Here is a 13189-nt window from a genome sequence, read left to right as displayed (position 1 = left end):
ATGGTTTAATCCAATGATCATTACATGATATTGACTTTGAGATCTGTAAGTATCAAATGTACTCTATGATTTCATGATGCTCCACGTGCTGTATGGAACATCAGATAATTCAGAATCTTTGTAAATAATTTTACAGATTCTTAAGATAACAAAAGAATTATATTTCTCTCCATTGTGGGCATGTTAAGCTACTGTGCTTTTATCTTTATTATTTAATTAAATATATATATATTTTTTATCCATATGCTACCATAGTATGATTTTGGACAAAATTTTATATTATACTTCTAGTAGATGAATTCAAGTTTTTTTTAAATTTATTTGTTTTCCTTCTTTTCCTGTGTTTTTTACAATGATAATTGAAGAGAGTAGCTAAACACTACATTGTTAATGTTAAATTAACTAGTAGTCATAATTAAGGTAAAACTTTGTCATATTTGTTTAGATGTACTACAGAATGGGGAGGGGACAACTGTGATGAACTTGTTGATGGTGTTAATTTATGCAGTGGACATTGTAAACAAGGAGTTTGTACTCTAAAAGATAATCAGCCATCATGTACATGTTACCCAGGGTACGGTGGTCCACATTGTAGTGTTACAATTCCTACATCGTTCTCTTGTCGTAATTTCTGTTTTAATGGAGGAACTTGTCAGGAATCAACTGATAGTGATATGAAACCATCATGCATGTAAGTTTAGTCAAGGTTTCATTAATTTATTCTGCTAATGAATTTTACTTGTAACTTTGTGGTTTCAAATTTATTATATTAAATTGTAAAAGATACAAAAATCAAATCACTGTCCAGATAAATAATAGCCCATTCAGGTTTACATTTAAAGGTTTCTTTTAAAGAATTTTTTGTTTCCTTGAATGAAATTTTTTAGGTGAATTAAAAAAATATACCAATTTCATAGAAAAAATTCAAAAAGCTGTAATTCACCTGATTGTAACTGGAAAATTCCAAAAAAAGATTTTTGCAAATTCTGAAAGCTCATAGTTACAATTTTTTAAATAGATTGTCAAATTTCAAAGTTTAACTTGTATTTTTCAATTTTTTTTTTCTCTTGCAAATAATAGAGATAGTTTAATCGATTCATTATCAGCTCTGTATAACAATTAAGATATTCAAATAAAAAATTAGCAATTTTAAAAAAATAATTTTTCATTGTATTATTGGTTCCAGCTAAGTCAGGTTTTTACATTTTTCAAATGCTATAAATTATACAAATCATACTTTCATCCACAAGCATAGAGTTTATGTGGTAAATTATTAAAAAAATTAACAATTCATTAAAATTATATTACTTTTAACATTTTTATTATATGAGAGTATTTAGGTGTGTGAGATGTATATATTATGTTTTCTATTTTTAAAAGATGTTTATTTTTTTAATATGATCTCCATAGTTTGATTTTTGTTCACTATGTTTGTGTTCTGGAAATAATTTTTTAAATTTCTAACTTCTATCACATTATTAATTTTTTTGCATTTTTTCACACATTTTTTTTTTTTATTCACACCTGCTTTATTAGAAGTGATAATGTTGATTTTATATTTTTATATGATCGTTTATTATTTGTTTTAAATATTATTTTGTAAGCAAATTGTTTTTTTTTTTTTTTTTTTAAGTTAAAAATAAACATACAACAGTATTTTTCAGTTTAACATGAAAGTAAATTTCATTTTTCTGAATTTGCATACTTCTGGTAGATTCATCTTAATCAGAAAAATATAACCTCTCTTTATTAAATATGATGACTCAGAATATAGCAGTTAAAATTGAAATGAAAAACATAACATTTAATCAAAATAAAGTAAACAATATTCTTTCTCATATTCTAAATAGACTATTTTAAGAATATCACAATGGAACATTTTAAAACTTTTGGAATGATGTTTTTTTACAACTGTAAGATGGTCTTAAACGTATTTTTCATGCTGATTTCAAATCTGATTTTAGTTTCTCTGTATCATGTAAGGTTTTTATCCAAATCACTTTTGAAGTTTTTTTAACAAAAATTGCATTTTTTGAACAGGGAAAATTATTATTTTAGTTTGATTTAAAGATTTTGTGTTTTGTAACCCTGTATAAAATTACAACACACTGCATTAGAGTAGACAATGGTAAATATTCACTTAAAAAATGCTAATATGACAATTTAATTCCTCTTCTTCGCTGATTTCACCGCTTCAAGTTCTTTCTGATATGGGGTGAAACTTCTCTTCCGTAATTGTCTCCCTTCATCAGTGCCATCTCTGTTTAGCATAAAACAGTAGTCAGCCATCGTGTTTGCATTCCACCTTCCCTGGTATCTTTTTTCCATCTCCTTGATGTCCTGGAAACGTTCTCCTTGTTCTTCACTGACATCGTCGAGGTTTGCAGGGAAGTAGTCAATACGTGAATGTAGGAAATGAAGCTTCACATTCATGTTACATCCTAATTTTATGAACTCTGCAACATTGTTTTAACCATGGTTATGTACTTTGGATGTTTGTTGTTGGCCACAACTTCTTTAAACAAAACCCAAGCACATTTTTCCACTAGATTCATTGTACTCTCAAACAAATTGTCTTTCATTAAATGTCTGATCTGCAGCTCCACAAAGATCCTTTCTTTAAGTTTCTCATAAGATACTTACAGAGATTTTGTTGCCAAGTACTGGAAGCAGTCACCATCTTTTGGAAGAAATTTAGTGAACTACTTCATTAATCCGAGCCTGATGTAGAGGAGGTAATACTATCTTGCTTGGTTGAACAAGTGTACATTTGTTATGTTCTGTGAACCAAGTTGGAGGGTTTTTCTTTTGGGCCAGTCTGTTACCTTCCAATGCTTGTCTTTGGCTCAGCTGTCCTATTCACAAATGAAATACGACAATTTTATGCAACCGGATTGTTGTCCAAGTAACATACCAACTACTTTTAAATCGCTAAATTATCCAAGAATGTTTTTCATAGTTCACATATTTCAGCAGAGCTTTGAAATTTTCATACGTCTTCTTGAGATGTACTGAATGTACAATGGGTATTGAGCCAAACAAATTTCCATTATGTAAAATTACATCTTTGAGGCTACATTTTGACGAGTCTATAAATAGCCTCCCACTGACTTGGTTTATAAGTGACGTTAAAGAAATTCAATAAACCCTGTGTCACAACAAAAAACCAGAGAGTCTTCTTCTTTAAAGAATTGTATTAATTCCTTCTCTTTGGTCCTGTACCACAAGAACGAAACTCCAGGTAGTAGAAGATTTTTTTGCTTTCAGACTTGACCCATGCAATTGGGCACTATCTTTATCAGATTCAAGTCACAAGTTAAATCATTAAGTTCATTTTGACTGGATAATTTTAGTGCAGAATCTTCTGGCTTGTAATCATCAGCATTTGTTCCATTCAGTTTCTGAGCTGCTCTCCTGTGGCACATCTTCAAGAATGGGAGGTGGAACTGGGATAGGAAGAGATTCATTGTGCGTAACTGGTTTTAACGCCGAAGGAATGTTCGGATATTGTATACCTTCTTACTTTTTGTGTTGTGTCCTTGAACGTTAAATCATATGAAAATAATAACCGTTAGCATGATTTTATGGTTCCCTCCAAACCATTGGGATTACAAAATGCATTGATTTTTTCGCATCATTTTTCAACAGTCTCAGTCCCTCAACATATGTATGGCATACATTGTATAGTGCCCAACTTTTGTCTTCATCACCAAGCCTTATGCCGAAGTATGCGTAATAGTCATTTCTCACAAAACTATTAATATCCAGTCTTTGCTTAACAATTATATAACTACCACAAATGTAAAAGAACCCTTTTGGGTTATTCAGACACTTGTAGGAATTCATTTCTAAAGTAACTAAATTATATATGACAGCACAAACATAACCTCACAGCACTATAGCATGTTAACAATGAACTATGTTTCCCGCCTAACAGCCAGCTGGGTATAACAAGTGTAATTCCTCTTACTAAAATAGAATTTCCCTCTCAATAAAAGTTCCCTTTGTGGAATTTATGTTTAAATAAAAAATGAGTTCACTTGCAAAACACTATACATGATCAAAAAAACTAATTACTGATCTGAAGTCAGCAAACAAAAAAATATTTTAGGAACATATAAAATAACAGAAACATTTTATGTTTCTAAATTTTATGCAGCTTAACCACTAAACTCATAAGTCATTTAGTCATTAGTTGTCAACAGGACATGGTGAAACTGAGCCCAATATCTTTTCACTTGGGTAATCTGCTGTTAGTACTATAATGCAAGTTCAGCAAGCTAAGCAACTGACAAGAGGACAAGATTTTTGTTTAAGAAAAAACATTAATGCTTGAATTACTTATATATTTTGTTATTATGAAGAAAAATGTTTAATTTAATAAAAAAAAATAAACCTTATTTTGATCATTTCTATTACATATTAATTCATATTGGATGGAAGTTTAAATTGAGAAAGTTTACCTGTATTTATTATCACTAATAATTGCATTTTTTTTTTTTTAATATTTATGTTAAAAAAAAATATAAAATATTATATTATATTATTATATAACATATTATATTATTAATTTAATTATAAGATCATGATATTATAATTAAATTAATTCGTTACTTTATTAATGCAGGTAGGTATTTTTCTGAAAATGTAAGAAACAAGATATCCTTCAGTATTATTAATTGAATTTTGCAAAAAGTGTCATTTCATTATAAATTCTATGGTGTATATCTTCAACATTTAATATTTTTCGAGATTTAGAGATAATTTTTGAAATTATTCTTAATAAGTTCTATATTACTGAAGTCAGTCATCAGCATTTAGGTACTTAATTTTAATTTACAGGATAGATTTATTCAAAAAGTGAAAAAATAATTTCAGAAATAATAATCAGAATCCTATTATTTTATAACCTATATAAGCTGAGATTTCAAATTAAATTATTACTTATGAACTGCAACTAATTTCAACTCTTATCAGAAATATACTGTAAACATGAGATGCATATGTAACATCCATATATGCTACTTTAGTCAGTCTATTGGGATCTTAATATTCATTTCTTAATCCATATTACATCTATATAATAACCCATTATCTTTATGCTAGTTTAGGTGTTAGTCTCAAACATCCTTCTTTTGTGATGTGTGATTTAATTGAAATGAACTTACTTATTCTGAATCGGGTAAATCTTAAGGTGATTTTGAGATTTTTTTTATTATACTGAGTTTATTGTTTACAGTTGTCCGTCAGATTTTGTCGGCATGAGATGTGAAAAATCATTAAAACATTACCCCTCTGAAGCTGTAGATTCAACACGTGTTGAAGAAGGACACAACTCATTATCATTTATACTGATAGTTGGACTTATTGCTGTTCTGCTGTGGGTTGTTGGTGGACTTTCCTACTACATATTCAGGATACGTAGAAGGTAATCAGTTGTCCATTTTATAATGTTTCAGTTTGTTGCTGATTATTTTATTAATGAAGTTTTAATAATACCTGTAAGTAATTTATGATAGTATTACAAGTGCTATTTTGATTTATAATAAGTAAAATGTATATTTTGTTTGGAAATTTTATGCGACTTGACCACTAAGCCCATTAGTCATTAGCCATTATTCATCAACAGGGCATGGAGAAACTGAACTTGATAGTGTTCACTTCTGTAATCTACTGTTAGTAGTATAGTGTCAAGGTCAGATAGCTAATGTTATGGTGTCCACAAGATTGCTTTAATTACAACATATTCATTCAGCAATCAGAGATCACCCTGCCTCTTTCTTTATAACTAAAGATGATGAAAAAATTATAGCTGTTTTTTTTTTTTTAAATTATGTTGTAATGAATATTTAACAAATTTTTTTAGTGATATAGTTTTGAAAATTATAAAGTTTTATTTCCAATGAACAGTATTAGTAGTAAGGTATTACTGCCAAGGATTGTATTATGCTGTTAATAAGAATATCGGATTAATATTTTATCAAAAATAAATTAGCAATAGCCTTAATAAAAATTCACATAAAGAGTAGGTAAATGTATTAGACTAAAATCATGTATCAACTCTAGACTATGGAATATTGTCAAACGTATCTTAATAGCCCATCATGCACATTTGATTTAATGTGTGTATGTTTCAGAATGAATATTGAAGTTTTAAAGTTATGTAATATTTATTAACTTTTACTTAGATTGATAAATTATTCATGAAATGAAAGAGTAACTGAAATAGTTTTTCCTGTAAGTGTTCAATGTGAGGATTTGTCACACGACACACAGCCAGCCGATAGGAAAGTTCATCCCATACTTTAATCAGCAAGTCTTGAGTAATTGATGCGACAGCTGCTTCAGTCCTGTGTCTCAAGTTGAGTAGGTTATCTGGTAACAGTGGCACATACACTTGATCCTTTATAAACCCCTAAAGAAAACAATTGCACAGGGTCAGATAAGACAAACATGGAGGCCATGGCAAACAAGCCCTGTTATCAGGTTCCCATCAATTAATCCAGAAGTCGGGAAGAATTTCATTGAACCAATCATGTACAGCATTATGCCAGTGAGGAGGCGCACAAACTTGTTGCCAAATAATGTTTTGTGGTTTGTATTGCAGTTATGGAAAGAGCCACAGTTACAGCAAATGAAGATACTTCATTCCAGACTCGCTTGCTTCTGCAAAAAAAACGGCTCGTAAACTTGCTGTTGGGATACAGCACAAAAAAATTCAGTTTTGGGGAGTCTCATGCACACTGCAATATTTCAAGAGGATTTTCTCTGATCCCCAGATACACACATTTTTACTTTTCCATTAACATGAAATGTTTATTTGTCACATACGACACGATAAAGAAAGTCTTCATCATGGTGCATCATTTCATTTGCAAAGCTAGCATGCAAACCATAAAGTGTAGGCTTTAGAGCTTGCTCACAGCTAAAACAGTTTGAGTTGTTCTTTCATTTCATATATAATTAATCAATCTACATGAAATTTGAGAAATATTGCATACCTTTAAAACCCCAATATTCATTTTGAAACGCACAGTATTTTATAATATTTTTTGTTACTAATAAAAAGGAATATATTTAATTGTGTTTAATATCAACTTTTACAATTTAATAAATAAGTTTTTTTATTTTAATCTACACAAAATAATTATATCATATAGATCACTTCAGGAACGAGTAGGTATATTATCCCACAGATAATTATTACCCCAGCATTTTTCTGAATCAATTAAGAGAAACTATGGTAAAACCTTGTTAGAGTACCATTACAGAATGCACAGTTAATTATGAAATAAAGTATAAAATAGGTTAAAGCCCATGTTAATAATTAAAAATATAAATACTAAATATTAAAGTAAATACGTGAAGACACTAACTATAAAATAACTAAAAAACGAAAAACGATCCAGAAAGCATTAATGAAAATTATCTGAGCTCATATCTATATATGTTAAAAGAAGATGCAGAATATTCTTGTTTATTATTATTCTTAATTAGTATTATTTTAAAAATCATCCTCTCAGTGATTGTTTCTGTTAAGGAAAATCTTTTAATTTTATTTTAAATAAATTTATGGGAGTATCTTTTAAATGATAATAATTTATTATAAATGGCAGTAGAAATATAATAAGGCCCTTTCTTGTAAGCCGATGCATTGTGTTAAGCTAGACAAAAACTGTAGTTATATCTGAAGAAGTTTAATATAAGTAAATAGTTACTTATTGTTAAATATAACAGTAAACGACTGATTATTCTTTTTAGCAAAGATTGCGTATTCATAAATATGAACACATGTATATACATATGATTTGAAATATGAGCATAATTACACTGATAAGCATAATATTTGTTTCCAAACATGTGATAGATGATTTTAACCTGTTTTTTGATGCTGAAAACGAATATAAACTCAGAATCTTTCTATCATCTACCATTTTTGAAAAATTTTTAAATTTTAATTAAAGAATTTTTTTTTGTTTTACAACATATAGTTAGCATTTTAAGCTCCTATATTATATTTTGTTAGCTCATTTTTTATTGTTTAATTTTGTTAACATAATTTGTAAGCTATAAATAAACAATTCTAGACAAAGAATTAAATCATATCATATTCATGTATTATGACATCATATCTAATACTAAAAAGTGAGCCTTCATGGATAAGATTAATCGTGTCTGTGCAGGTCAAAGTCTGTGCAGGTCTGTGTAGCTGAAAGCACAGCTGTGTTGTTTATATTAAGCACTGGATTTAAGAATGAATTAATTTTGTTCAGTCTTATTGCTGTCTTAAGTTTGTTAACAGTACAGTGTGATAATGCCTTGAAATTGTGTAAATGATGTGGATGTCTTTTGTTATATATGTGGTAGTTTACTGTAAAATCAAATAGAAAAAACATTACACCTTTATTTAAAACAGTACTTTCACTGTAAAATTGGTGATCAGGATAAGGGATAGGCTCCTCATATGTTATTCACTAATTGTTAATGTGTATTTAAGAGGATGGCTGAAAGCTACACAGAAGGCTTTGCCATTTGGTGTACCTATGGTTTGGCGTGAACCAATCATGTAAGCGATTGTTACTTTTGTTTAACAAATGAGTCTGGAATTTAAAAAAAATCTAAACATACTGTAAAATATCCTTCACTGCAATCTGCAATCAGGCCTGTACCTAACAGTGAAATTATTCCAGTTCCTGAGCCACCTTTGAATGTATGTTTAGAAAGCAGCGATGAAGAATCAAGCAGTACTGAAAAAGACAACAATGATTTTGATTTTGAATTATCTTCCAATAAGCCACATCTTGTATCACAAGGTGAATTAAATGACTTGGTTACCGATTTAAATTTATCAAAAAATCAAGCTGAACTGTTAGGATCAAGACTGCAAGGTTGGCATTTACTTCAAAAAAATACAAAAATTTGGGGCTTTCAAAGCCGACAAAAAGAACTTTCTCAGTACTTTATTGATGAAAATAATTTGGTTTATTGCTTAAATATTGATGAGCTTATGTTGCACTTAGGACAAGTTCAATAAAACCTGAGGACTGGTACCTTTTCATAGATTCATCCAAGTATAGTTTAAAAGTGGTTCTACTATACAGTGGTAACAAATGTCCTTCAATACCAAATGCTTATGGTATTAATTTGAAAGAGACATACTATGTGATGAAAGACATTCTTGAAAAATAAATTATAAAAATCATAGCTGGAACATATGTGGTGATTTGAAAGTTATATCTCTTTTGTTAGGTTATACTAAGTACATGTGTTTTCTGTGCGAATGGGACAGCCAAGCTAAAGATAAACATCATGTTACCAAAGAGTAGTAGAAGAAACGAGACAACTTAACTCCAAATGGGAAAAATATTATTCATGAGCCCTTAGTTGAAACCAAAAAAATATTTTTACCCCCTTTCAATATCAAGATGACTATGAAAAATTTTATAAAAGCAATGAAGAAGGATAATCCCGGATTTTTATACATCAGACAGAAAGTTCCAGATGTAAGTAAAGGAAAAATTAAAGAAGGAATATTTGTTCTCTTATTTGGTCCTCAAATAAGAGAGTTGCTCAAAGATGATGTATTTAACTCAGTGTTTAAATAATGTAGAAAGTGCAGCTTGGGCTTCATTTAAAGACGTTTGCAAAGGTTTTCTCATGAAACAAAAATCTGACAATTACCACGATATTGTTAATGAACTTCTTACTTCATACAAAGCTACAGAATGTAATATGTCTTTGAAAATACATTTTCTTCACTCACATCTGAATTTTTACCTGGACAACCTTAGAGATGTACGTGATGAACATGGTGAATGTTTCCATCAAGACATTTCGGTGATGGAAAGCATAAGCATAAAGGGAAATGAAATACTAACATGCTAGCCGATTACTGTTGGACATTAATTTGGGATGTGCCTGAGGCTATTTATAAAAGAAAAGCATCATTGAAATTTGCATTATTCTAACACAGGTTTGGCCATGCAAAATTATAAATTTTACAGATTTTAACTATATTTTTCCCTAACTTTTTTTTAAGTGTAATTTATTTAAAACTAAGGATGATAAAAAAATTGTATTTACAGATCTGTAATATACGCAAAAAGACTATTCAAGAAATGGTATCACACTTAGAGAAACATAAAATTTTTTTTTGTCTATCAGTGTAATCAATATGTATGTCCAAAAAACAACTTAACCACTAAACACATTAACAGAAAAACCCAAAAAACTAATACCAATAGTTGACATTTGCAGGATCCCACATCATCAGTCTGTACATATTCTATACTTACATCAACAAATAATAAAAAACAAATAAAAACTTAAAAATTTAGAAAACATAAACACTCTAAAAGCCACAAAATTTGTAACACCATAACTTCACTGCCATTATTGGAATGATGTAAAAACCATCATTCCATCATTTGCTCTAAATATCATGTATTTAGATGTATTGTAATATTATTTGTTGTGGTTTTCTATAAACTGATATTTCTATTATATTGCTTGTTAATTTCAAATTCAATATCTAAAAGAAGTATTTTTCTATTATTTTCTATTTTGTGTGTAAATTTAAAGTTGTTATTGTAATTTTTAAATTTATTTGAAATTATCAGATGCCCATTATTTATAGTTTGATTATATATGACTAAAATATCATCTACATATTTTATCCACAATAATATTTGGGGTGTATTTAATTTACCATTAAGTATTTTATTCTCAAAATCTTTTATAAATATTTCAGACCTAATAGATTCCGGTGAATATTTCGGATTCAGGTGATCCCATTGGTAAGACTTCTGTTTATAAATAACAGTTATTCTCATACGTAATTGTGAAGACAAACATCTCTTATAACAGTGATTAAAGCATAGGTCTATTCTGGTGTTTCATTTAATCTATTTTTTATTATTTCTATTGTCTTATTAATTGGTATATTAAGGTACAAGGTAGTGATAACATAACTTATCATGTTTGTGTTATAATTAACTTTATAGAATTTAATTTATGACTTCGTAACCTTTTTTACATTTTGTTTATGGATAAGATTCATCTTTATTCTAAGTATTTTAGCTATGAAGTATGCATGTGCTATTTTAAAATTTATTAAAGGTCTTACAGGATTATTTATTTTTTGTAATTCTGTTAGTCCGGCTAGTTTTGGGGGAGATGGTATATAGGGATACAATCTTGAATGGTAATTTAATTTATAGTACGTAAATATTGGTTTATATTTAGTTATTAAACTTTTAAAATTCTGAAATATTTGTTTGTTGAACCTTTTTAATTTTTTTAAAATTATTTCCTTCAATGAAATTATTCCTAAGTTCTTTAAATTTGTTTTTATGCATAATAATTGGTGAATTAGTTTCCTCTGATTTCAATTTAAAGATTATTTTTTAGGTTGATAACCTCAAATTTTGTAATAATTTTTTATTATTTATATATTTTTTATATTATGACTTAATTATATTTCTTATTTGATTCTTATCCAGAGTATCCATTTTATCAATATTACATTCAGTATCAGTTGTATTGTTCTTGAATGTATTATACTTATTACCAACATTTAATTAAACTTGAAAAAATTTTTGATTATTCATTTTTCTTTATTATCAAAAAATATATTAGAAAAATTATTCAGATTATTTGATTCTGCTTTTGTTTTTAATAATTATTGTTATGAAAATTTAGATTCGTTAAAATTCTTATAAGTTGTGTTTTATTTTATTTATTATTTTAATTCCTCAATTCATTTATTTTCTTATCAAAGGTTTTATTTAATTTTTCTTTGTCTATTTATCTTCATTATCAATTAAATCTCATATATACATTTAAACTGTAAATGCTAATTCTTTAAGTATTTATAAAAGTATTATATGTAATTTATTATTAATATTAACATTATCTTTATAAGCTTGTTTAATGTCTTGTTCAATTCTGAATCTTTTTGAGTAATGTTTTTTCTGAAGAATTAAGAGCAATATACAAAATTAAGTGCAACATATAGAGTAATATTTATACTGGTAAAAGTAATATTTAAAAAGAGATTTATAGAACATTAATAGCATATAAAAACAAAAAAGAGGTACTTCTAATATAGATGACCATTGGTTAGAATGCAAACATAGTATTACTGATTGAAAAAATAATTTAGAGATTTTGGAAGTTTTAATAATGAAGTTTTAATATAGAATAACTGAACAAATTAACCATTTTTGCATCATATATAACATAGATTCGAAGTCCTCACTTATTAGATTTATTTTTATTACACTTTTTAAAAAGAATACGTCCTTTGAAATTTATAGTAGACTCATCTGCAGATAAACATTTAGTTGATGAATAATAATCTAAAAATCTGGTTTTTATGTAATATAGAACATCTTTTGCTTTACTTAACCTTGATCTAACTTGTTTTCTTAATCCTGAATTTGCTTCTGGAGTAGGAGGTGACACGAAGATTCCAAAAAATTTGGAAAAATCTTGTACAAGAAAATGCATTTGAAAAACATTCAGATGAGTAAAACCATTGAGATGAAAAAAACTCTTGTAACTCTTTTTTCCTTTTCAGAGCCATATTCAGTAAAACACCACGCATAGCAATCATTTCTTTATTTGCAATATCAATGAATTTAGACCAGATTGAATGCTGTCTAAGTGGAAGTCACCTGTTGAATTTTTCCTTCACATACTGATTTGTTTCAGAAGTTACCTGATCAAATAACTCTGGTGAAAAAAATAACATAAAACTTTCAACTGGTAATATTGATGTCTTATTCCTACGAGGGAGTCTATAACCTGTATTTGCATTATTAAATGTAAATTTAGAAAAAACAGCGCACAAACTTTAAGCCTACCTTGGGGTTCATCTATTTCATCATCACTACCTTCACTTTCACTATAATTTTGTCCAAAATAGCATTTTCGTGATCATTTTCTTCAAAATTATAATCAGGATCCTCATCATTATTACCATTAACTCATTTTCAAAATCAGAATCAGTTAAAAAACTACTAAAATGACTCGTAGATGCCATGCTGACTCATTGAAAACATAACCTCACATTGAGAATGTAACTAAGCATAAAACAATCTATTTTCAATTCTGTCAATATTGAATATCGTTATTACATGGATTTTATGATCTTACAAAAGATTTCACTTCATTTTTGAACCTCAGT

General features: G+C 28.2%; 1 protein-coding gene across 2 annotated transcripts in view; it reads left to right on the top strand.

Annotated features, from left to right (window-relative positions):
- The window catches only part of LRP1 (LDL receptor protein 1), a 473582-nt gene that overhangs the window by 445328 nt on the left and 15065 nt on the right, over positions 1-13189 (top strand). For both annotated transcript variants that reach the window (XM_075382014.1, XM_075382015.1), the window contains 2 exons: positions 446-691; positions 5240-5428. In XM_075382014.1, coding sequence (XP_075238129.1) covers positions 446-691; positions 5240-5428 — 435 coding nt within the window. The remainder of the gene's footprint in view (positions 1-445; positions 692-5239; positions 5429-13189) is intronic.

This window comes from Lycorma delicatula, chromosome 1, assembly GCF_047948215.1.
Source record: "Lycorma delicatula isolate Av1 chromosome 1, ASM4794821v1, whole genome shotgun sequence".
Taxonomy (NCBI): domain Eukaryota; kingdom Metazoa; phylum Arthropoda; class Insecta; order Hemiptera; family Fulgoridae; genus Lycorma; species Lycorma delicatula.
Note: the sequence above shows the minus strand (reverse complement) of the source record. Positions and strands in the feature narration are given on the sequence as shown.